The sequence below is a fragment of the Labrus bergylta genome, chromosome 3, assembly GCF_963930695.1.
Source record: "Labrus bergylta chromosome 3, fLabBer1.1, whole genome shotgun sequence".
NCBI classification, from domain to species: domain Eukaryota; kingdom Metazoa; phylum Chordata; class Actinopteri; order Labriformes; family Labridae; genus Labrus; species Labrus bergylta.
The window spans coordinates 26,852,493-26,879,597 of record NC_089197.1 but is presented as its reverse complement, the minus strand read 5'-3'; the positions used below and the strand labels follow the sequence as shown (position 1 = coordinate 26,879,597).

General features: G+C 39.3%; 1 protein-coding gene across 1 annotated transcript; it reads left to right on the top strand.

The window, feature by feature from the left end:
• The first annotated feature begins 2,308 nt into the window (after window positions 1-2,308).
• LOC109980855 (RNA polymerase II elongation factor ELL2) lies at window positions 2,309-26,895 on the top strand. The gene is made up of 12 exons (XM_020629438.3): window positions 2,309-2,489; window positions 3,071-3,118; window positions 15,791-15,918; window positions 17,167-17,330; window positions 18,899-19,140; window positions 20,431-20,555; window positions 20,980-21,094; window positions 21,351-21,819; window positions 22,430-22,481; window positions 22,887-23,058; window positions 23,183-23,227; window positions 24,420-26,895. Exons 1-12 carry the CDS (start codon window positions 2,352-2,354, stop codon window positions 24,528-24,530), a joined length of 1,809 nt encoding a protein of 602 aa, XP_020485094.1. The 5' UTR covers window positions 2,309-2,351; the 3' UTR covers window positions 24,531-26,895.
• The last annotated feature ends 210 nt before the right edge of the window (window positions 26,896-27,105 follow it).

Sequence of the window (27,105 nt, the reverse complement as noted above, 5' to 3'; positions counted from 1 at the left end):
GTTGTCTTCCCTTTTATTGATCAAGTTGAGCAGTGTGCGTGAGTGATTTTGTCTCTTGCACTAATGTGATTGCACTAATACAATGACATATTAAAATTCTTCGATTGATATTGTGCATTGCCATTGTCTGATCAGACTTAAAGATTTTTCTCGCACTTTCTCACATTATCCACAAAGAAACGGAGACATGAGGAACAATGCTGCTTCTAACCAGGTGCAGGTGTCCTGGGAATCATTGACCTGAGGTGTGAAACGTCACTCCCAGGGGGTCGGGAGGCATAAGTGCAGTTTCCCATGCAGCAGATGGCAAACTGTAGACAATGAGTGGATGAGACAGGCGAGCCAGGTAAAGATGGGGGTGGGGATGAAATGGGTTAATCTTGCACTGCTTGGCCGTTGGAGGAGTCACTTTAAACCTATATGCACCATGGGGCGGGAGTGGCTGCTATAGCTTCTTTTACACTGTATGGCTCTGAGTAGACTGTACAGAAATACATTGTGATAAGACATTCAGGGTTTTTTTTAACTCATATTTGTGCATAATGTGAATCCCTCACCTGTTGTCTGCTGACCTCCAGTAACCCCTCCCCCTCCCGTTAAGGTGTGTACTTTCATTCAGGGAGTAGCTTAGCAATTTAACTAAATAGGCTTACATGTCAGACTCATCTGCTTTGCCAACCTCCTCCATTACTTGAGTGCTTTCTCTCCGTTATGCAAACTCTTAAGATACTTAGATCTGCTCTCATTCAGCTTGATCATGTTTGCTGGGCCTTGAGACAAATAAACCCCCCACGTGCATTTTCTAAACAGATTACAGGACTACAGTGGATTCAGTGTGTGTTTTAGCTGTTCCTGTTTGTTGGGCTGCAACATACAATACAACGGACAGTTGGACAGACTGTTAAAATTGATTATAACTAAACCCATTAACTCATCAGGATAAGCATCTTTTCTTTTAAGGATCATTCTGACCTACATTTGAGAATATATTTTTCTTTTTGCTCTTATTGTAAGTTGGGGTTTGTGGCTGTTGTGTGTGGGGAGGTGGATGTCAATCAATCAATCAATTAATCAATCAATCTTTATTTGTATAGCACCAATTCATAACATGTTATCTCGAGACAAAAGTAGGTAAAATACCTTACTCTTTGTTATTTAATATTACAAAAGAACAGGTAAAAGACCTTACTCAGTTATATTACAAAAACCAAGCGTTAATCCATCATCCAAATAAATTACTGTGGCAAGAAAACACTTCCTTTTAAGAGACAGAAATCTTGGGCAAATCCAGGCTCATGATGAACAGCCATCTACAGAAACTGCGCCGGGCTTGAAAATGGGATAGGGGGAGATGGGATAAGATACAGGAAGAGGGATGTCGTGTGGTTCACCAATTCAGAATTTGATATACTACAATATGGAATACTAGAAATGTTATGGAAGTTTGGTATTAGCTTACATACTCTAAAAACTGGGTGGATTATAAGAAAAATAAATTCCTTCATCAAGGCGATATAAGAAAGAGAAATAAATGTCAGGCCTTAGCATATCTTTGCTTTGGGACTGTTGTCGAAAATTAGATGAATATTTTTGGTTCAGCTTAAGAGTAGCTTTGACCAGAAAAGACACTGTAATACCTTAAAAAAGGTGAATCTCTCTGTTATATATAGACTAAATCAATAACTGACTTTTCTTTGTCTTTTTATGCATATGTAGTGTCAGCGTGGGTTACTTATAATCACCATAGTTGTCATGTGTAGTTATATGACCAAAGATCACAAGTTTTAAGTGAAGTAATATAGTTTAGCATGTATAATATATTGCACTAATCACACTTATCATACTTTGGAAATAAGGATGATGATATTCATCAGAGAGAAAATCAATTGAAAATGTCAACAACAACAAAAAAGGTAAGCTGAATGATGCTAAAACATTTGTTTAGCAGAGTCCAGTAGCCTTAATATGATCTTTATATTTAGTAACTGTTTATACAAGTTAGTCCTTTAACATTTGACAATATTAACTTGCCTATTGTTAACATAAAAAAAGGCATGACAGGAAGAAGGAATTAATCATGCATCCAACAGATGCTTGTCTTTGGAAAAACTAAGAAACAAATCTGAAGATTACACAAAAAGAACGTCAACATATCCTACATATACATTAGTTTATAAAAGAGTAGTAAGTGTTGTTAAGGTCAATGCAGAAGCAGTGTGCAGTCTGTGCCGTGTTCACAGAGCCAATACTGCTGTCACACTGAGGCCCCGCCCACACTGTGACGAAGCAGGGAGAGTGCTGAGCTGAGAGAGGAAAGCAGCTTTAATTGCAGGCAGAAAGAAAAGCCAGCGATGGCTTCGCTCAGGCAGGAGCACCAGTATGGGCTCTCCTGTGGAAAAAATAACAAAAACAGCTCTAACAGGACGCTTTACCATGTCAAGCTCACGGACACAGCTATCAGAGCGCTGGAGGCTTACCAAAACCTCAAGGTAGGATTGCTTTCTCGTTTTCGTGCGCGCGTGTGTTTGGATATGAATTGTCAAAGTTGTAGTGTATTTTATTTTTATTTTCTCGAACAGTTGCATTTGGTGGAACAGGCTAATTTCTTTGCTGATTAACTAGTAGGCTATGTCTTGTTTTGTCGCCCCACTATAATTAAAGAGCCTAAATTGGAGTAGCCTTACTTGTAGGATAGCCTACTCGTTTTAAGTTTCTTGAACTGAATCAGCTGGATAGGATACATGTCCGCAAACACATCAGTGGGCTACTGAACTGTGTGATTGTCGAGAACGACGAGCCGTCAGCTGTTTGCTGGGAAACCTTCCTCAAGCTTCAAAGTAAAGCAGAAGCGCCTGAAGTCTGCCAAGTTCTCTAATTGACATAGTAGTTTGACTCATAATTAGCTCCAACAGAGACTATTAGCACGCAGGCATCTCTGATTGTGTAATTTGAACTCGGTGATAACCGCGTTACAGCATAGTTCTGTTTACTGGACAAATATGTAGCCTCGTATACTCAGGGTTATGTGTAACTACACCAAATAAAAGCCTGTTTTTCTCTCTTTCCTCAGGGATCTTTACCGATTGAACCCACGATTTGTTTCAAAGGAAACCAAGGGGTAAGTTGAAATAAAAAAAATCAGCATATTGTGTTCATTAGTTGTTATAAATAATGATATCAAATCTTACAATGAACAATCACTCAAAGCTACAGCCATATTTTTTTAAACAAGTTCCTTGATACAAACCAAGTAATATTCATCTGCATCCCACAAGTCTTTATCTCAGTGTAAGTCAGTCACTTAACAATGGATTAAAGAGCAAATCAAGAAGACAAAGTGTAGTTTTGTCAATAAAGCAATGTATCACTGCGACATTTATGAAACAAAAATGTTTATAAAAAACGTATTCTCCAACCACAGACAAGCTTTTGTTCAACATTCATTGCTGTTGACTCACACGGCCCACCATGCTGCGGCTCAGAGAGGAGATTATAGCCGCTCGTCTCCAGCAGATAGGAGGCATGCAGGTTACTGGGTCAGGCTGGTGACTGTGGAGAGGCTTTGTTAGGTCAGTGAGCAGTGCTGGGAAAAAGACTAGAGGGGAGGGAGGGAGGAAGGGAGAGAGAGGTGCAGAGTGTCAGAGCCAGCAGAACGGTAAGGACTTATCATGAGTCAAAGACAAGTCTGCAGACACTAAGATTAGCCCAGTGCAACTTGTTCTTGTTTGGAAAAAATACATCTTATTATTACAAATGTTCCTGTGTGCATTGACTGTCTGTAATACACAAAAAGACACTAATGTGTCAGTTATAATTCTGTGCTCTTGCAGGATGTGGCCTGAACTTTGTACGTTTTGTCTTGAGTCAGGAGCAGCTGTGTCCTTGGGGTGTAATTTACTTTTAAGTCAAATCAAATGGTACAGAGTGTTTGGAAAGAGCTGCTGCCAAAACATGCTGAGCTGCAGTGCTGGTTGGTTTTGTTAGGGTGCTTGAGTGGTAAAACTTTATTAAACGTGTCCGATTTATTTTTATTTTTTACCTAGTTTGAGTGTTTTTGGTAAATTTATGAATTAAACTTTGCATTTTGTAATTTGTTGTTTCCATTTCTTAGGTCAGAATATTTTGGCATAACTGCTTGAATTCACAGGGAATGATGCAAAGAGGACAAAACTCTGAACACTTTTTAGTGATGGAAGCAACAAGCTAAAAAACAAACTAATGTTTCTAAAGTGTTGACTTCTATAAACTTTTGGTATAAGATTAAAATATATTTCTTCTTAATAGAGAATACCGTTAAAAAAATACATGATCATCTAGGACAGACAGTTTGTTGTGCCACATGTTCAAAAGAAAGAAAGTTAAACAGCTTTTATGTAATGCTGATATGTTTTTTTTTTCTCTTTTGGCAATCATGCAAGCGACACTAGACCTGAGCCCGTTATTTTTTGAATCCCGACACAGTCTCAGCGATGCATATGTACTATCATTGTGAGGTCTGAGGGCTTCCAGGGACTTTTGAACCCCTCCCTCATGTTTCTGCACTATAAGATAAAGTTATTAGCCAAATAAGCGTTTAGAGGTAATCGCAGTAACCATAATGCTCTTGATTACAGCGTGAGGCATCATGACTTCAGTTTACATTAGCTTTCCCTGTCGGTCTGACAGTCGTGTGTGTGTGTGTGTGTGTGTGTGTGTGTGTGCGTGTGTGTGTGTGTGTGTGTGTGTGTGTGTGTGTGTGTGTGTGTGTGTGTGTGTGTGTGTGTGTGTGTGTGTGTGTGTGTGTGTGTGTGTGTGTGTGTGTGTGTGTGTGTGTGTGTGTGTGTGTGTGTCTCATTGCTTGGATAGCAATAGGAGGATTGCTAGGCAGATAAAATGAACTCTGGCCTGCTAATTTTGCTGCCCCACTTTTGTGTGTTTGCACAGAAAGAGAGAACACACCTTGTTCGTTGAAGTGGTGTGTGTGAGAGAAAATGATACTGAATACTTTTTTTAGGTGTGAAAAGCTGGAGATTGTTGTTGTTTTTGCTGTGTCCTGTGTGGCCTAAAGGCATGATTTATTCATGTCCTTTTTCCTGTCCTGCCTCCTCTGCCCATTGTGAAGCTGTCTTTAGGACCAAAGTGGATCTCATGAGGATCCCTCTGTGTGTGGTGTGCGCTTGTTTGTTTGCCTTGCCTGCACTTTTCCATTACTTGCTTTTGATGATTTATTTTCTGAGCGTTATTTTTTGGTTGTTGTCTGTGAGTGTGTGTTGAGGCTGCCTGAGATCCCCCAGACTCCCCCTCTGAGTGTGTGTTTCCTTTTTCTGAATTTGAATAACAATGTGTGGGGGAATGCAGGCTGTTTTTTGTCCCCTTCTTTGCGTCAGCCGAAATGAAGTGAGTACAGTGGGTCCAGATGTGTTGGGGCCTGCCCTGAGGGTTTGTTTGTGCCTCACATGACAGACACTCCCCTGCTGTGGATCTAATGGAGTGGAGACTGAGATTGAGAACACTGCAAACATCATCCATTTAAAAAACACCAAGCCATTGATGCTCAGACCAAAGTTTGTGGTCAAAACTTTTATCTGACAATTGTACTTTATATTGGAAACATTGATATAACTTCAGAAGCAGTAGGAGCTGAATTATCAAAGACTACAGCAAACAAACTGTCCATTTACTTAAATGAAAACTTCAACTCTTAATTTGAGCATAAATAACTTTTAAACATAAAATTAAAGAGTACATGGGGGGCAATTGTAAATGCAAATGAAAACTAAGAAGAGCTTATAATTATTTCTGGTTCGTCCAAGGCTTATACCAGTGTCAGTATCAGCCTCAGATACTGAATAAAATGCAGTTGGCCTATCAGGGATCAGAGGGTACTCAACTCAATACAATGAACTGATGACAGTCATTTAGTTCTCCTGATCAGCTGGTTATGTTTAAATTATCACCAGGTTAGAATGTAATGCTAATCAAAACTAGTCCAATGTCATCAGTGTTTTTTCACCAACATTATGTTTACCCAATACTCGGGTTTAGGTTTCAGAAATGATCAATCAATCAATCTTCATTTGAATAGCGCCAATTCCCAGCATTAATCCATCATGAGCGTAGCACTTAGCAACATTAAGCGAAGTTACAGTGGCAAGAAAAAACTTCCTTTTAAGAGGCAGAAATCTTTGTCAAAACCAGACTCATGATGAACAGCCGTCTGCACAACTACATCCTGCTTGTTACTGTATAGTACTGCACATAGCGTAAGTATGAATGCCACATGTACAAGTGTGGGTTATCAGTAAGGGCGCACTCACACTAGGCAATCCGTAACCGTGCCCAAGCATGCTTCACTTTAAAGTCCAGTTCTCTTGACCAGTATGAGTGCTCCGTACCGTGCTCAGTCACGGTACACTTCCATGGCTCTGGCATGCTTTGAAGAGATGTGCTTCGGCACGGTACAGTTCATGCACTCACACAAGCTAGCAGGCACACAAAGTGGACAGCCTTTATTATCCAGAAATCCTGGAGTGTTATGGCTGTATCTCACTAAAATTACTCAAAATAAGCCACAAAGTAGCTCTCATGTTCTCTGTGCTGTTCTTCGATGTGCGGACGCGGACAACTTTGCTAGTTGTCCGCACCCCTTTAAAGGGGTGCTTCAGCTCATCTCAGCCCCTTAAAATAATAACAGGGGCATTGCGCCCACCAAAGTATTGGAATTTGACAGACATTTTAATTATATATTTGAGCTAACATTTAATTATGTGTAGTAATATTCCTTTGCCAATGCCATACAGCAGAACTAAAAAAAAAAACATACCCCTCTCTCTACTGTTGATTTAATCCAAAAGTCACAATTGTACCATCAGATCTGCACAGACAGAGAGTGAAGCGACAGGGAGCAGTGAGTTGCTTATTTAGTTGTCTTACTTAGTTGTTATTAGAACATCAACCCATTTAAATGTGTAAACATGTAATATAATAAGTTATACATTAAGGAACAGCATTTTTGCATTTTCTAATTCAGAAGTTTCAGCGCTCTGGTTGGCAAATTAAAGTTAGTTGTATGATTATGTAGCATCGTGTTTAATATTAATAAGTAGATTAGAGCTGCATGAATCTAAGGAGAGGAGGTGAGGGGGTTGACCATTTTTAGACTATAACTAAATCAAACACAAAAATTAAAATTAAAATTCCCTTTCAGGGTGCAGAAGAAAATCTTTCCATTCAAACCCAGAGGTCAATGATGCTACAGGTTGTTTTGGTAAGAACATATTAAATTGTAGATTATTTTACTCAACAACAAAAAAAAAGATTAAATTAATTAGAAAATTATCCAGCCTATTCACTTTAGTAAAATTAGTAATTATACAGTGTTTTGGATTGTATTGTTACATGTAAAAACACTGCATTCAAAACTTAGATATAATGGTATTGGTTGATCAACGAGTAGAATGACCTATTGTTCTGAATGTCAAACAAATGAACGTACAAATTACAATTGACTTATAATAATGATATTTGTCCGAATTTAATTATTTTGCTTAAAACTGTATTTTCCATTGTCTGACCCTGAAATTACCCCTGGTGCTAACAGAGGAGAGATTGTTCTGAAGATTTCTAATGTTTCATCACTGGTGCTTATAGTTTGCATCAGTTTGCATTTTGTTCTTAAAAGCCAGGAATTAAAAAAAAAAATCGAACGCACAGTTCTGATAACATATTTATTTAAGGAACGTGAGTGTGCAAGACCAAGACAAGGGACACCCTGTCATTCAGCTGCAGCAGCACTGTGCTCGCTCTCACATTAACCATCTTGGAGATATGGAGCACATCTTGGCTCACTGAGGAACCTTTCCTGTCTAATTCCCTCATGTGAAAGTCCACACCATAAGCTAATGAGGCATAAAAGGGTGTTTGTCCTACCCAGACACACACACCCACACAGACACCAGCACACAAGCACATCATGTTATGGCCCTGCATTTCTGTAGAAGATCCCACCTAGCTTGGGGGGGATAGAAGGAGGGGCATCTGTCAGACACAGTGACCCACAATTTGTTGAAGTTGACAGTCTGGCCCTCGGGCACCTGCCAGAGACGTATCGTTCTTGGCATCAGAGGGTGAAACCTTGGGGGAAGCTTGTGCCACAGCACCCTTCTTATCCTACTCCTCCTCCTTCATACCCAGCCTCTTCTCCCTAAATACTGGAGCTCACATCTCCGGCAGCAGCTCTGTCCCTGTGTGAAAATGCAAATGAAAAGAAGTGCAAGGTGATTACAGGCTGGGGCTTGATTACATGCACTGTCTCCCACTCAAGGCAGCCACATTAATCACTCAGTGGCAGCATGTGGATCACAGCGAGAGAGGAGATGCTGTGTAGCTCCAAGCACTGACTGATTGACTGCAAGATCATAAACAACATACATGTAAAATCTCTAGTTTTTTAGTTCTCTGTGTACTTTCCCCTGCCCCCTATCTCTTGTTCTTCCACTCTCGGCTGCAGACGTAGACACAGACACACATTGTGTTTTGTATCACTGTCCCCATTGTGGCGTGGGGGCTCGTCTTAAATGGCATGTGTCAACTTGTGTCCCTGGGAAGGATTTTGCTCTTTTGTTTGCAATGTGGTGAAGAGAAGTTGTGTTAACTGAAGTGTGGTGAAGATGAGGGTGGTGTCTGGCTGTCTGTGAGTCTCTAGAGATGTTTGTCTGATAGCTAGACTCTGGCCTTCCTCCCTCCTCCTCACCCTCATGAGCCGCAGGAGAGAGAGGAGCCTGAGCTGTGCCCCTCTCTGCTCACGCTGGATTAACACACACGCAAACAAACACAGAGTTTGCATTAGCACCCGGCCAGCGTGACTTACCTCCTGCTGGTTACAGACAGCGGTGGTGGCGACAGGTTTCTCTCCCTCCTCCTCCTGCACCTCCTCCGTCTCCTCCTATCATCCAGAAAGGGGGAAGCAGTGCCGTGGCATCCCACTCTGGAGCCGAGGAGGCCAGAACAAAAGCCGGCCTGTTTTCAGAAGGCCATTACTCAGGCTGCAGAGGATGTGGAAACAATAGCCTGCATGAGATCTACACCCAGACCCCACATTCACCCAACAGCTAGCAGGAAACATAAGCCCTCGTGCTCCGACAGCAGTCTCTCACAGTTTTTGTCCAATCGACTTTATAGTTTGATTAAGCCAGGGAAACAGGATGATCACGCCTTGTGTCTGTAACTTGATGAGACATTTATGATAGTTGAAAGACTGTGGCTCAGTAAGACAGCATTGGCTCTCAAGCTGACTGTTGTGACTTTTAATAAATAAAATGAAGTCTTAAATGTTAAAGAAAGGCTATATATGTGTTTCTGGGCAACTTGACAAGTATTGCCAAGTAAAAAAGCTGAGGGGTCCTGTGATTAGACCTCAGAAATAATGATTTAGTGAAGTCATAGCTTACATAAGCTTGTGTGTCCATAAAAACTGAGCCATAAAGCACTCTTCTCATCTTAAACAACATCATCAGGTCACCCACTAGCATGCAGTCAATGCTCCAGACTTTATCTCGCTTCACACATCACCTCAACATTACTCTATGCAGATTTTTTACTAAGGTACTGGCAGGAACAAATCGGTTTCATGTCAGGGTGAACGGGTAAAGTTACCTGCTTTGCATATATGCCACAGATTACGGTTCAGCAACAGCGCCCTTATAAAGTTCAGCCGTCATATCACCTCTGTACTTACGTGTTGATGTTCTAATGTTTCCTGCTCATGACTCATCTTGAGTTAATTGGAACATATGGAGGAATGGAGCCAATAGCTTTATATGTCAAAGATAAAAAAATAACTCTCTTTTCAAATTTTTTGAGATGTTACAATGTTAGCATTAAATGTCTTTAACTTTACAAGACAACACTATTTTCATTGCATAGATTAAAACATGACATAGGCAGGTTAGGAACATTGGGAATGGTAGAGAGAGGTTTTATACCTACCTGAAATCCCTGCTCATATAGTATTTCTGGTTTTGGCTCTGAGATGCCATTCAGTTCAAAACCCAAAGAAATAAAAACATTGACTCCTCAAACACTAAACTGCTGCTGCCTCTCTTACTCTGATCTCTTACATAAGCAGGAGAGGTGAAAAGTTGAAATTTTATGCCATTTCCCCCCAACTTTCAAACATGATTAATATTGCAAGATCATCACCTAACATGTTGGAGGCCTGAGGGAATGCATGTGTGGTGATTCACGATGTGTAACATGGAGGGGGCATCCTGATCATACAGAGATATAGAAGTTCAGTGATTTGAATTATTTAACACAAAAATGTGCATTAAGAAAAAGCCTTCAGAATAGTTTATTTTGCTTTAAATGCTTATTTCGATGGCAATTATAAAACTTAAAAGGAGGTGGTCTGTCTGTGTTGGAGTAAAATGTATTGTGAATTTTGAAGACCAAGAAAAACAGATGGCTGCCCGAGGAGATGCCAAGAGTAACGCCTGAGAGAGAGATTAATGGAGGCAAAGAAAAAACAGAGACAGACAGACTGGCTGTAAAGAACTGGGAAAGGCTTGATATTTTCTGTTGACCTAGACAGAGGAGGAATCACTGAAAAGACAGAAGAAACAGGCAGGACTGTCAGAGCTGCTTTAATTAGAATGAGAATGGGGAATGTGGAGGGTGATGGGCAGATTCAGGGATGAGACCGGCTCTTCTGGTGGTAAAGATGTGAAGTAAGGGTGGGGGGCAGAGTTTGGGTTAAAAAGTGAATTATTTGTTGAAACACTTGTCAGATTCAGGCTCCTCTAGATTTGCCGTTTGGCCTCTGAGGGTCAGTGAGCATTATGGAGGTCAAAGGTCGATCCCAAAGTCGAGGACAAATTGTCCTACATTAAACTCTCTAACTTGGACACTTTCGAGCAAATGTTTTTACACCTAACCATCCTCATAACTTTGTTTGCTTGCTTTGTTTTCTATTTGCTTCATTTTAAAGTCATAAAGATCAGAAGCATCCTGTGGATTTTCTGAATATTTAACTTGAAAGAAAGACTATAAATATTTCATTTTCCATGGTCAGTTGAGTTCTTTCAGTGCCCAGTCCTTTGTCTGAGTGCCTTTCTGGGTTTGAATTGCCATGTGTGCCTCTCAGGAGAATGTGCTAGCCAGGCTTTAGTGTAGCTGGACATTGAAGTGCTTGTTGTTGTTTGCTCAGTGGGGGTAGTAGTCTGCCCATGGAGGTCATATGGGCAGCCATCGCTGGATAAATGCCAGCGAGAGCTTCTACGTGTATTGAATAACCAGGCGTTTGAAACGGCTGGAATCCTGTGACGGCGCACAACACAATTCAAGAAACACAGAATCCATAATGTATTAATTGTTAATGTGGAGGAAGATTTAAGGAAATGTTCTCTGATGATCCCCTCACTGCCCGAGGGGCACAAGACTTTCTCAAAAAATATTTAATTTGAACCTAGAAGTGCTTCAAATCTGCAGGTATTCCCCAACAGTCAACACTGAAACAAATCCTAAAAAAACAGTTTTATTTTGTGCATCCCAGAAAGGACTTTAAAGACTTGGATCCAAACAAGACCACCCTAGTTTTATGTTTTTGTTGGGATCTTATATTTTACAGATGTGCTTTCATGTTATGTTCTTGAAAAATAATAATAATAGATTTATTATTTATTTATTCAATGCCTTTCAATGAACCCAAGGACGCTTTATATACCATCATTAGAAATGACAAGAGGCCCCTCTGTTGTATTCAATCCATCTTTCTGCTGCCTTAATACCTCACTGGAAATCCGAATTACACTTACTGTGAATATTGGATTTGACTGGAATTCAAAACATCAAAAAGACTTTTCACCATCTGTTCGCTCTGTAAAGAGTAATCTGTGTGAACAGCATCTGCCAGGTGGACAGTGAACCTTTCACTTAAGATATTCCTCCTTCTCAGTACAACAGCCAAACTGTCAGCCACCTTAATCTCTGTCTTGTTCCTCTTCATGGAAGACTGTGATGTTTGGTCATGGGGATTAGGGCTGCAAGTACCCATTATTGAAATTATAGATAAAAGACGACAATTTGACCCATCTAACGGCTTGTTTTTCCACCAACAGAACATCTACAGTAATACAAAACTAGAAAAGATGGAATTCTCCCGCTCTTCTTTTAGCTCTAAATTTGAGCTCCACCATCTCTTTATCTTGTAATCCACCACTACATCTTCACAAGCTAGTGGCTAATCCTGTCTGTTTACAGATGTGCTTGTTAGCTACAGTTGTTGGGACATTTTTGTATAAAACCTTTCCAGTAACTGTATGTCTTAAGGCCTGCTCAAAGTTCCCCACATTAGCTTAGCATGATAACATTCTGAATATTATCCTCTGTTGGGTTGTTGAGAAACATTATCAAAACATTTTTTGTTAGATCAATTAATACATTGTTTGGCTTATCATTTCAGCAGAACATTTAGTCATGCCATGCTCAGCTGTTTCTCTAGTTTTTTTAACTAACTCAGAGTTTTACAATCGGAACATTTTCCTTAACAGATTTGTATCTGTAAGGACAGAGTAGGAGGAACCACAGGTCGGATTCAAACCCGGGCCACCCGCTCCATGGCCTTCAGCCTCTGTACGTGATCTAACCACTCGGCAAACAGGGGCCTATTAACTAATTCTTAAGATTACATTGGTTCTTATCCTTTGGTATGTATCATGTGAAATGTTAAAAAAAGTGTCTTACATTGTGATATAATCCCTCTGGTTAGCTTCCAAAATGAAACAACATGTTTTCTGACCTTTTTCTATTACAAACAACAAATGACATTATTAGCCTACAGCCTTTGTTGTGTATTTCTAAAGGGCTGCACAGGGGCACAACATTATAGTATCCAGGACAAGACACATAAGCTAAGTAAAACATGCAGCGTGCAGGCAGGTCTGTATCATGAAGTGCTATCATAGCTCAGCTGTATATGGTTTTAAATTCCTGTGTTGAAAGCCAGCGTGTACGGACATGTGCAGCAGGCTGATAAGAAAAAAAGAGGGTCAACACCTGCGTTGCTTAGTTGCACACTGGCATCAATTTATCTGAAGTGACGTTTAAAGCCAGAAAAAAAGCAAGCACCCTGCTGAATGTTTCCTGCACAGCAGTCACTCAATTAATTATTAAGATTGAGTTCAAAAGCTTTTAAAACATTTGTTCTGTTTGAGTTATGTTCAAAGTAAAAAAAACCCAAAAAAAACATTCAGTCTGGGATTCATAAAGCAAATCTAAAAATACATGTAGATTGGATTAGAAAACTCAAAACAATGACTTTGTTCAAGTTGTGTAAAATGTCAATTGGAAAAGATGAGAATAGTTTCCTGTAGTGTGGACATTTACATCAGGATACTGGTACACTGTGTAGAAACATTTGAACCATGATACGATTTTGTCTACAGCAGTTTGTACAAGAATATAAATAAGCCTAAGCTTCATGTTGAAAACGGCATCTTTCAATTTAGGGGCATGTCATTATTAAAATCACTTAAGCTTTACCGCACTGTCATGCTAACAATAATGCACCTTTGCTATCATGGAAACAGGTGAAGATTTGCAGAGCTACAGTGGGTAAGCCAAAAGAAGACATCACTTCAGTATTATGAAATGAAATGAAGGGCTCTAAGTTTGTCACACTATTGCACAAAGAAAAAACAACCCATTTTATTGTTATACTTAATTTGAATTGTGATTAAAAACACATTTGGTGATTCTGCTTTACTTTGGCGAAATATTCCAAATATTGATGAAATGTTTTACAAGAGTGCCCAGTGAGATGCCTTATTCACATAAACGTATGGTGGGAAACTCTGTATAAACCGGACATTGTAGTGCAGAGAAGCCCAGAGGCATGTGAGAGCACAACAGGAGAAAGTAGAAGAAATCCCCTGTGATAACTTATCGCCTAGAGCTGCTTCACCCTCTATAAAAGATGGCCAGCTGCCCGCATCATGAAGAAAGGGATTACTGTGAAACTGCCAACTGCATGCTCCAGCAGTCTTGAGGCAGTGAAGACAGTGTGGATCCCCTGTGCATGGTGACTCTTTACTCTGACATTAAACTGAATTAACTGTACTTACTGTAGGTTGTGGGTAGCTAGAGTCTCTGTCTGTATCCACGTCTCTTTCTTTGTCTCACTTACATGCCCCTAAAACCCTTGTAGTGCTTTTATAGTGCTGCAGATTTCCCATAAAGCTGAATGAAAATACCAGAATTCTGCTTTCACAAACGTCCAATTAAATTTTTTTTAGTGGTCAATTCGGCATTTTTCTGATCCTTATTCTTTTTTGATCTGTTATTATAGGTCTGTGTGTGCTTTCTTGTGTGCATTTGTCAGCCCTGGAGGTTGCAGCCTTGGCTCTGTTGCGCTCCACTGAGTCTGCCAGGAGATCTCATGGACGCCTCAGTGGAGCGAACTCTTAAAAACACTGTTTACCCAAGGAGATTTATTTATTTAAAGATACAGAGCTGCTAGTCTTTATTGAAATTCTATGAAAACAATATGTGCAAACAAATTGCGCTTTTGTTCCCCCATTGCTTTTTAGGGCTGTCCCTTTAAAATGTTTTTGAATCTCTGTTCATCCATCGCAAAGTGAGCACTGTGTAGTCGTACAGCTGCACTGAATGTTTTCACACAAGTTCTCATTATCTCCAAGATAGATTTGTCTCCCCAGTGACAGTCATGTCATGCGTGAATATTTTTCCCCTCACCCTGATGGAAGATCCACATACAAGTCATCTGGATTCAATACACTTTTTTAAACCTCTGAGTCTCAATAGTCAAAAACGACCTAACTGTAATGAACAAATGACTGGGGGAAATTTGCTTTAATTTAACAATGATTAAAAGGCTTGTATCCAACATCCTATCTAATGTGATATACTTCTAAAAGCACAATCGAATCTGAATGTGTGGGAATGAACCTGAGTCGGATTAAGTGAACTGAGTGGTTTGAGTGGGAGAATCGCTGGAAGTAGTGTTGATCTCTTCTTGTTTTCCTTCTAACTGGCCAAGCCAGCGTTGAGTGCTGTGAATGTTGGCTGGTCAGTTTTAGATGCACAGCAAATTGTTAATGTTGATGCATTTTGCTGTGGATCTCCGTGTTCCTCAGTGGAAGGATTTTCATGATTTGGCTGAATACCTCAAGTTGAGAAAATCTGTTTGGCAGCCAAAGACTTCAGTACATTCATGCAGTGAGTTGCTAGCAGGCTTTCAGTTGTTGTTTTCTTCTCCTTTTTTAATTGGGGGGGGGGGGGGGGGGGGGGGGGGTTGGTTGTGAAATAAAAGTTTTTGGCTCTTTTTGATGACATTTGTTCCTTGCTGTGAGCTTCAAATTTGTGAAAAAATAAATCAGATGTATGTTGATTACAAAAACTTTGACTTTAATAGCCCTGTGTTCTTGGCTATGATACTTTTGGCATCAAATTGATTCTGAAATTATGCTGAGTAGATAATTGCTTTTCCCCATAATACGCTGACAGTTAAAAAGATAAAGACACATAACTGAAAAAATAATAGGGAAACGGTGACAAGTTTGAACAAATGGTTGGTACCGGGCTTGAGAGACAATATAAGCGTTATTTAAAATGTGTGTTGTATTTATATTCACACAAACCTATTGACACTTTTATAAACTTTATAGAAACAGTAGAACCTGGTATATGAGTCACAGGGCTTGAATATGTTGGTGAATGTTACTTCATTATGTTATTTAAGTGTGCAGCCTGTACGTTTTCAGTAAATCTGACTGTCTTCTGTTTTTCTGCACAGTACATCAAGATCCCAGCTCCCACACCAGAGTCCCCGTCTGCTCTTCGTGTCTTCACCTTCTACTTATCCAGCGACAGCAAAGATCAACCTCAGGCCAGCTTTGACTGCATCCATCAATATGTTTCAAGGTATGGAGTGCACGTATTCAGGTATTAAAGCTCCTGTTGGGAGTTTTTAGCTCGTTATCAAACATCAAGATTGATTCTTTTTATTGTGTAAATTTCAATGTCTGACATCACTGCTGCAGAGAAGCTTATATTTTCCGCATCAAAGCTTTTTAATAAGTGATACATTTTATAGTTAAAGGAGAGCAGGATTTTTGTGTGTAAAAAACAAAACAACACTACTTGTGTATTTACAGGACCAAATTAGATTATAGAGCAAAAACTAAATAAAGTACTCTTTTAATTCAAAAAACTTATTTTTCACTGATCCTGTCACAGACTCCAGAAATATTATCTAAGTGTCATTTTTTTAACCTTGTAGATCAAAAACTATGGTGGTAAATATTTACTGCGAGAACTGTTTGATGAGCTCTCCTGTCTGTGACTAAAGTGAATGAGACTTTGTTTGTCCTGTAAGATTTGAGTGTGCTTTGAGGGCATCATGAAGAGACAGCCTGCTCACTGATTGCTGTATACAGGAAGGGGCAATCATGATTTCCTGTGTATTTCTGGGCTGAACCTCTCATTACTGAGACCTAAGATGCCTTGTTTATGTATGAGTGTATATGCTTGGAAACAGAGGGTTATACTCTGTTTCTGCCGCCTGCTGCCAGATGGCTCACTATGGCCTGAACTTGTTCTGGTTCCAGTCTGCTGCTGGAGCCAAAAGAAACAGAATAAAAGTGTGAGAGAAAGATCCAGCTCTCTGTGTACCCAGTAGTTTAAAATATTGAGGGTAATGGGGATAAATGATCATTGGTCAAATACATAAACTAAAATTAGGTGAAATAGTCCCTTTGGTTTAATATGACTAAACGGATTTGTCTTCACTATACATCCTTGATTTATTATCAAGGATAATATTATTATGTATTTAACTCTTTTTTAGTTCTTACTTTTTCTAAGATGATCCTTGTTTAGTAAGTATCTCAGCTGGAGCCAAGATAATCCTAGTGGTTTTCCACAGACTTTATCCTGCTTTGAACCAGGGTATCTGGCTTTCTCACATGGAGCTATATCGAGCCTGTGACATAACATACAGTAACCATAGACCTGTCTTAGCCAGATCCCACCACAAAGCCACTTTGTGCTGTGTGGACTCAGTGTTGGTATGCAGGGCTCGTTAGCTTATAGCACTTTGTGTTTACAGTGTTGACTACTCATCCAACGAGAGGCATCGCAGTTCAACGGCTCTGTGTTTGTGTTTTGCAGTGACGGCCGCGAGCAGCTGGAAGGTCAGGGCGTCATCCAGGACAAGATCACAGTGTGTGCCACTGACGACTCATACCAGATGACCCGAGAGAGGATGTCTCAGGTGGAGAAAGACAGCTGGAGTCGCTCCGCCATAGAGATCAAACCAGGAACCACACATCCAAGTAAGAAGTGATCAGCGATCTCAGTGACAGAAAATCAGAGGATGGTTCACAAACAGTTTTTCACAAGGAAATGTGAAACAGCATTGAACATTTCTAAAGATAAACAAATGTAAAAAGACAGAGCTAAAAAAGTGGACATTGACCTGCTTTGATTCTTAATGAAACCAAATGAGGATGTTGCATCTGTGGTTATGCATGTGAAACTTAAACTCACTCCTGTCTTAGTATTATCTGTACTTGTAGAAGTGTCTTCTCTCTTCTTTTGGTGCATAACCAAGAAGTGAAGTAAATAAATACAGCCATAACTTTCTGTTGCATTATTCTTAGTGTAATGCATTGTTGAGTCACAAGAATGGGTAGGAATCTCATCACAGTAAAAAAAATAAACTTAATAGAGGTGTTCCCAAAATAGAAAAGTATATCTTTATGCTGCAACATTTGTATTTGACAGCTCTTCTTTTTTGATCAGGTGCTATAGCTTTTCCTTTGATCATAATCATCCTGTATACCAAATAGCATATTAATCATATAGTAGAGACATGAGCTGGCAAGTTACTTAACTTTTCGTTCTTTTTCTCTCTTTGCCAACCTTTTCTGTGGTTATGCAATATTGTTTCTTGGCCCCCTGTGCATGTGCTGCAGCTCCAGGGAAGCTGAAACTCTGGGTGGTTTAGACCAAATTTAGACAATGAGGATTGTATAATACCAGGTCTTAAGGTGAAGATGACTCAGAAATGTATATGCCTGTAAGGGAACATTTAATCACTTCACTTAATGTCTCCCTCTACCAGCCTCAGGAGGGACTCATAACAAGTGAGCATAATATCAGGCATGCCAAAACCTATAGAGCACACTCCATACAGCCCAAACTATAATTATTACATAAGTCTGTGTGTTTCTATAATGATAAACAGCTGCTACAAGACAAATGAAACAGTGTAGAGTTATTATCACTTGGCAGGATATACTTTTGTGGTTGAAAGGAAAGCCTTCTTTTCCTGTCCCTCCCCCCCTCTCTGACCTTCAACGCACAGATTAGCCTTTAATGGGATTAGCACAGAGAGGTAGCTTTCACTGCTCCAACATGCCCCATCTGTCTGCAGCAGAGATGTAAGCAATGATCAATGGGCTGTTTACATCTGAAGACAAATAGCTGCACGTCAGTATGTACATGTGATGTAGGTAAAGGTTAGACAAAGATCCTCTAAATGCTCTCCCATCACTCAAATGATTGTCAAGTTTGTGCAGCCCAGGGAGTGATCACACAAGTTAAGAAGGTGAAAACTTCATGCCTTTATCTCTTTACTGTCTCATCTGATTTTGTATGTTGGCTTTATTTGTTTGTGCTTTCGTTTCACATTTCACAGAGTTCTTGTTTCTTTTCTTGCTCATGGCTTAGGAATTAGTGCCAGTGGGCCTGAGTTCAAGTCTCTCTAAATGTCAGGAAATTAAGAACGGATATCTTGTGACTTTCTGAGATAAGGTTGAAGGATTTGTTATGAATGTTAAACTCACAGTCATTTATTCAGGAATCTTTTTAATTCTTTATTTCGTTTTTTGGTTTGCAGGTAAATGTGTCAAGTTCAGCAAAAGGCCAGCTCCTCTGTCTGCATCAGACAGCAGCTGCTTTAAGCCTACCAACAACCGGAGGAATGGCACTGTGGCCATGCCGACCCAGAAGTCCTTGAGGGAGCGAATCATCCACCTGCTTGCTCTCAAACCCTACAGAAAACCAGAGCTGCTGCTGTGGCTGGAAAGAGAAAGAGCCAGCCCCAAAGACAAGACTGAACTGGGCTCCATACTGGAGGAGGTAAGGGAAAAGCTACATTTTTGCACTTTTGATATGGTTTAATACAACAAACTAAATGTCTGTCTGAAAAAGAGAGACAGCTGCTCTCCAGCCAGTTAGCACATGATCATGTAGTGAAAGAAGCAAGGGGCCATCCACGGTTTAAATAAAGTTTTGAACTAATTAGGAAAGGATTCATTTATGTAACTTACATTTTAAGTAACTTAAATGATGATTGTATATTTGTTCTGTCATTGTGTCTGTATATATTGACTAACCTTTTGCTGGTTGCTGTGTGTGCATGCATGTGGTTTCATGTATCTGTGGGTGTGTGTGTGTGTGTGTGTGTGTGTGTAATTAGGTTGATGCTGTAATTGTCTCTGCACAGATTGTGTTTGCAGTGGGGCGGGCTGAGATAGATGTCCCCCAAGAAAAGGCAGACAGAGGAGGTTAGAGAGGAGGTCAGAGCCTTGGACTCTCAGATGAAAATAGAATCAGAGAAAAAGAGTTTTACTTGTCAGGACTGTGGACATGACACTATCAGGCTCTCCGGGACTCCAGTCCATGACAGTATTTCTATTTTACGCAATTTAAAAAAAAAATGTTCCATGCAGGTCCCCCCAAAAAAGACCCTGCCAAGATATGATGGTAACAAAAAAAACTACAGCTGTGATATAGGGTTGTGAGTGTGCATCTAATTCGACATTAAATTCAGAAGAGGATTAACAAGCACCATTTAAGTTACTGTTTGTGACTTATACCGTCATACACTTTTTTCAATAACTCTTTGGTAAAATATTGTGACACTAAATGTGTTTCCGCCATTATGCTGCCCTTAACGGTATATTCACATAGATATGAAAAGAACTGGCACTTACATTTTTCATGTAAAAGCATTGGTTTGTGTTTATCGCTTGTTGTGGACCAAACAAAAAGAGTTAGCGGCTCGCTGATAACCATGATGGTAACCATGATAACCTTGGTGATGGTAAGGACCAAAAACGAGACTGAGGCTTAGACTTAAATTTTCCAGATGGCTAAGAACTCCAAATTAGTAACAATCTTGCTCTGTAACTGCTTGCTGAATGATTAAGTCATTTTTTTGGTTTCTTCTCAAAAAATGGTGCACCCCCTAGTGGTCCAGCCATCTGTAAACCAAAGGGTTTTGTTCACTTTTTTTAAGGGTTTTTTCAGAGTAGAAGTTATTGTTCATTGTTCTTTCAGATGATTATGCTCTTGGTGAATTAAATCATTAAATAAAAACTCTGATGGGAGTTAAAAAGTATCATCATTTGGTGTATTGTGTTTTAGGTGGCAAAGGTGAATCCGAGAGACAGCAGCTACCTGCTGAGGGATGACCTCTACCGACACGTTCAGAGGGACTGGCCAGGCTACAGCGAGGAGGAGAGACAGCTTATCAGCAGGCTGCTGGCCAGGTGGGTCAGATGCACAAGATAAACCAAATGAGGATGACACCTCTGCTGCTCCAGCAAGCTGATAATTAAATCTACCTCTTACATTAGACAGCCTATAGGTCTATGTTAAGTGGAACTGTTGGATGTTGTCCAAGAAATAGTAATTGTTAATTCTGTTATGATATATTTCTCGCAAATTAAAGCAGGCATCTTTTCCTCTCTCACCATCATCTGCTTCCCACACTCTCTTTGGGTGTAAATCAACTCACATAAACTCAACATGCTTGTACTTGTCAATCCAAGAATTTGTTTCATCGCACAGTAATGCTTATCCTTTCTCAGTTTTCCTGTGTATTCACATGACTTTGCAATGATGCTTGTGGGAAATGAATGTTTATCATTTTACCATTGGTGTGTTCTTTGGCCCTTTCTCTATGTTTAACAGAAAGTTGCAGCCACATATCAGCCACCAATCAAGGAACTCCCAATCAAATGTATCAATACCCAGGAACTCAGAAGATACAGTGCTACATCACAGCACAGCCAAAAATTCTGCAGTGGTAAATACCCAGAATGTTTTTCATTTAACTCTGAACATAAAAGAAATGTAACCGTTTATTTCTATGTGCATTTTATGGGAATAAGTATGTTTTATGTTTTGTATTATTTTGTGTGTTTTATTTGTGCTGAATTTTGGACTGCATATGGAGAGTCAGTTCACTCTAGGGTTCAATGGTATTTCATATGTATTGTAACAGGAGTGTGTACTATGAGGAAATGTCTAAATAAATGTTGATTTCTCTCTTCTTTCCCCAGAAACGTCCTGTGCCTTTTGACTCTATGGAAAAGCTTGATATTAAGAGACAAAGACTTTTGGACCAAAGGTTGCAACAGCAGCCTGTAGTAAATGAACTCGTAACCATGAAAGGACCCAGCATTACAACTCCTAACCTCAACCCCAGTTTCCACACAAAGACTGAGTTCCAACAGACAAGTACCCACACTGGTAACCAGAATGGTTTGCCAGCGGGCCACTGTGGCTTTCCATTAATGCACAAACTGTCCAGCACATCTGTTGCACCTGTGTCACAGAGCAAAGAGCAGGAACCCAAAGCAAGCAGCCATCCACCTACGCAGGGTGACTCTGACCGCACCAACAGCCAGCACAAGAAGAAGAAATCTAAAAAGCACAAAGACAAGGAGAGGGAGAGGTTAAAGGACAACAAGGGCAGTGAGTGGATAGAGACAAGTCCTGATCTCAAGCAGAACCTGGACAAACTTGATAGTAAGAGCCTTTTTTTTTATGAATGATCTCCTTAAATCCTTTACTAACTTTAACTGCTTTCATAACATCAAATGTTACAGTGGAAGTGCTTCCCTTCTGGTGGTACTCATTGTGACGTTGCACCTGTCAGTTCCGTGAAATTATTTATGACTTCCCTGACTATTTTTTTGTTGAATTATATATATATCTACTGTTTGGCTTAACCTAATCTCCCAAAGCTCAACCACACACAGATAGACAGATTTGAAAACTATTGTAGGTGAGGTCCTACACCTGACAGGCTGCTGGTGTATTAATACAGCATTATCACATGAGCATGTCAGTGTTTGCTCCCTGAAGCTCCCTCTTGGGTACTCAGTGTGTTACATGGCTGATTGACTCAACAACAGCCCAAGAAGAGCTTTGGGTCTCTGAGCTGGCATGTCTCCTGATACCCACAAGCTCTTAACTCGTCTGCACAGAGACCGACTCACACTTACACACTCGCACTAAGTTTTGCAAAACAATAACACATTGCTTAAGACTCAGGCCATGACAAAGTGTTATGTTTGAACTTGCTCAGCTCCAGGTAATGTCATTTTCTTGATCAGGTGGTTTTATTTTGTTGCAGATCCTGAAATCACAAATGCTGTGGCATCCGAAGAGAAGCCTGATTATGTGATGTAAGTGTAAAACATGCGTTCATATCTTTTAGTGCTAATTGTTTAATGTGATATCTCATTGTAGAGTATATACCAACAAAATTAAGATAAGTTGGCTGTCAAAAAAGAGTTTTCAGAACAAACATTGAGCTTCAATTTGCACATTTAAACATTGCTACAACCACATTTTAATTGCCTGATTGAATTATTTAACCTTTTTTCATTACTTGTATGTATGAAATATTTACATAACCAACTTTTTCTATTGAATTGTTCATAAAGGGGACTGTAGCTTAACATGAAGAGAGTTTGGCCTTATGCTGCCATCTTATGTCAGAAATAGGTATTGCACAAAAAGAAGGGGCATTTAAATGGGCTACTTTGGTGAACTAGCAGGAATGTAATTCTCCCTGTGTCCCCTCGTAGCACATATGGCACAATAATGAGTTTGGAGCAGCGTCAGAGGTACCAGGAGGATTTCTGTGCAGAGTACGGGGAATACAAAGACCTCCACTCACGCATCGCCACCATAACTCACATGTTTGTTCAGCTGGGATCCAAGATGAAAAGTTTGTCCCCGGGCACAAAAGAATATAAGGTACACAGTAAACATGTAAAAGTTGATCTGAACTGATACACAGCACACAATGCTGAATTGCTATATATGTTGAAGTGTTATTGTAGTATTGCACATATTTACAATGGAATGATTTGTGTTTTAGATAATGGAGGACCAAATATTGGAAAAGTATAACAAGTATCGGAAGGTAAGTTAAACTTTAAAAATGATTAAGATGTACCTAGATTTAAAGAAAATCACTGGAATATTTTTATGCAGAAACTCCATCCGACATGTTTACAGACCTACATTTAATTAAGCAGAAACCTAGGCTGATGCTTCCCTAATAATATTTTTATATTGAACAAGCTAATGACGTATAATTAAGGCTGTGTCCAAAGTCATTCACTACTCCCTACGTCCTACCCAGGAAGTTCTCTGTTGACGACTAAAATGTGAGCACAAAATACTCTGTCAGATATTCTTTGCTGTCTTGTTTGAGGCTGATAATGAAGTCATTGCTGTTATGCTTGTCGCCCTCCTCCGTCTAGAATTTTCCTTTGGATCGCAATGCATTATGGTATATATTTGTTTGTTAGGGACCATGGGTTGTACACTTCTTTTCACAATGCATTGTGGGATACAATGAGCCCACTGTATAGAGTATGATAATTCTCCCTCATATTTCATACAACACTAAAAATGGCAAATTGACTATACAGCTAAATATATTGTGAACTGTTGGAGATTTCAGTCACACTCTTACAGTTTTAAGGAATATATTTTTGACCCCATAGGAATGTATTTCTACAAATAAGAGTTCAAAGTTCATAACTGGCTTTGAATCTGTTACCTTTATGAGCTGAATAAACTGCTGTTGATGATTTTACTGAATGATTTATACAAATATTTTAAACAGAAAACACGTCCCATTATCAATGTTTGTATAGATGATTACTAGAATTCACATCAATGATGAAATATGTTTGACAGGAAGTCACTTTAATGAAGTCCCCCCATAATGGGCAAGTCAAAGCAGTACTTCTGAGAGTAGTGGAAAGCAGTCATGTTTACAGTGAGAGGTTTAATCAAACAAGTTACCTTCGAAGGCATAAGTGTAATGATTATTGTACTTAAAAAAATGAGTTTTGTTTGATCATTTTAAGGTGATGATTTGGAGATATCTACATAAAAGTCAGCAGTGAACTTATACAGGAAGATGTAAATTGGGATTTACTCACATTGATTTCACCTTTGTATCATTAGTTCAGATATTCTTCACCCTCAAGAGTTTTCTAGCACTCAAGCAGTTTCTTTGATTTAGAAATAAAGAAATAGACTTTTGTAAATAAATTGAAAACTTTTTTTACTTACAGTTTTATTTTTTTCTCTCTCAATAGAAGTTTCCGGGCTACCGGGAAGAGAAGAAACGCTGTGAATATCTACATGAGAAGCTGTCCTACATCAAACAGCTCATCGTAGACTATGATGTTTCCCAGGCTTCTTCATAGCGCCGGATCTCCTCTTTATCAGATTTTTTTTTTTTTTTTTAAATATGGAGCCACCTTCTTTGCATACACATCATGGGAATCAAATAACGTGAGGGATATAGACTAAGGACTTCAATACTGCTTGGACCACATATGTTTCGGAGGTACTATTAACATGAATCAGTAGCAGATGTTCCTGTGTTATTTATAAGTCTGATTGTTGTAATGAATCTTTTCTGAAGAGATGTCTTGATGTGAATACTCCCAACGGAGAGACCAAAAACATTAGATCATGGACAGCATCTGTGCTCATCAGTTTGCCATAAAAGTGTCAGTGTAAGCCATTTTTTGGAAACATGTAAAAATGTAGCAAATCTGATTTTGACCTTTGTTCACTTGGGTTGAACTTTGCTACAGGCAATTTCCCCCTTGTCATTCTTTTTTTTCTTTTTTTAAATAAATGTATAAACTTTATAAAGAAGCAGCTGAAAAAGAGTGTCCCTTTCAAACCCTATCAAAGATATCTCAATACTGATATGTGATTGAAAAAACCCTCTGCAAAAATAATTCTGAGGTTGGAAGTTGTTTTATCATATTCAGCCTTCACATCATGTGATGTAAATTAGGATAAGGATTGAGTCACTTGTTCATGGTGCACTTCCCTTTGACATTTCATGCATTTATCTTGAAACAAGACTACCTTACAGCAGTCGCTGAATCATCATCAAGATATTAAAACTTGATTTTAATAAAATCTCAAATAACAATGGTTTACTGGAAGTAAGTGAAACAGTGTGGGCAAAAAAAGATAATGGTCTGAACAGTGAAAAAAAATTGATATGGTTTTTTAAGCATCCTAATTTGAACAAATAAAAACTGGTTGGACTTGTCAAGAGCTGCAGTTTCATGCTGTCTCTCAAATGCACTTGTGTTGACAGTATTTGTTCAGAACACCCACTTTACTTTAAATTTCCAGTAAAGGGACCAATATGACAGGAAGGATAATATTCCTCCCCAAAGCCATTACTGTCATTTTAATCAGGCGCAAAGTCTAATTCAAAGTATTCAAAGCCACTGGAAAGGTGTGTCTGTCTCTTTTTGGGTTTCCTCATAACTACTGATGTATTTATTGAAAGCCACCCGCCTCTGTGTTGTGCTAATGGTCTGCTCACTTTGAAGGGTCAGGTCTTGTAAGGTCAAAGATTTTTTTTCTAAAAGCAGCTCGGGGAAGTGGGTGCTGCTATGATAGGATCAAAGGTTATTTGTTGTTTGTGGAGAGTTCATGTGTCAAAGCTGCTCCTAAGTCCTTTAAATATTTATGCTGACATTGCAACAAAAAGGGACAGTCGCCTCTTCAACACTGAATCAGAGTCTGAAATGTTCCCTGTTGTGAAAGAAAACACTCGATCGTGGTGGTACATTGTTGCGAAGGAGTAAACCCTAGTTTGGGGAATATGCATCGATATTGCTTTAAAACATTACATTGGCAACCTTATAGACAGCTGTGGTACAGACTGTAGCCTGGAGGGTTTATATGCTCTTCAGTTCCCAGTTAATAATCAGTGCGCAGCCCATATTTTTTGTGCTAATGCCAGTCTGAAAAAAGAGTCCTACAGCTAGTTATATCTCCACTCAGACTGTAATCGTCCATTTTGATTACAGTTTTTGTATTGAATGATATCACACAGTCAGTGATTTAAAGCCTTAAGATGACACTTTGAGAGGTCAAAAACTCATACTACCAGTATCAACAGTCTCTTTATACACACACACCTGATTTCTGCCTTACATTATAACAGTTAGCTGTTCCATTTGAATCTGTCTTAGCCATTTCACTGTTCAAATGAATGCCAACGGTGGCTTTTGTTTGCATTTTTAATCCATATGGTACTTTTAGTAATCACTACCGGGATTTATGGTCTTTGATACTGAGCAGTTTTGTTGGTAGACTGTCTTTAATGTTTTTGGGGTTTTTTTTTTACATTACAAGCTTAAAAAAAATACATTGTTAAAATAATAATCCCTTTCAGGTAGTGGAGGGAAGTAAGGATTCTGGATTAAATGACATAATTATCCACTAACAATGAAAAAATCACCTGTGCTGAAGACAGAAATTTCCATAACCTCGGAAATAAACAGACGAATTGTATTTATCAGTGCAAGATTTAAATAAACACTACATTAATAAATTGGGACTGGTGGTGGATATTTAAAATGTACTGCACAGTAGATTACAGTTTATATTTATAACATATGTGCTGAAGGGATAGCAAGCCACAAAGGAGGCAGTGAAGAGAGGATGCTTTATGAACTGCATTTTAAATCTGTACATTCTCTTCCCTGTTGTTCAAGGATTTAAAAAAATAAAACATGAAAGTGTTGTTTGCTTTGGCGTGTTCTTGTGTTATAATTTTGCTCACTTTTCTATGCAGGTGTGCCTTGTCGCACAATGGTTCTACTTTGTCAATATCTTTTATATTGGAAAGTGTAGGCCTATCACCACTGCTAGAGATAGCTGTAGGACTAATAAACTAGCCTATAAAAACATCTTGTCGTTGCGGGTAGCCTAAAAAATCATCTTGCTGATGTTTCCATC

Excerpts from the sequence above, each read along its gene's own strand:
- LOC109980855 (XM_020629438.3), top strand. The coding sequence starts at position 2,352 with ATGGCTTCGCTCAGGCAGGAGCACCAGTATGGGCTCTCCTGTGGAAAA. Across the intron at positions 19,141-20,430 it reads TGGGCTCCATACTGGAGGAG|GTGGCAAAGGTGAATCCGAG; the intron begins GTAAGGGAAAAG and ends ATTGTGTTTTAG. Across the intron at positions 23,059-23,182 it reads CGGGCACAAAAGAATATAAG|ATAATGGAGGACCAAATATT; the intron begins GTACACAGTAAA and ends TTTGTGTTTTAG.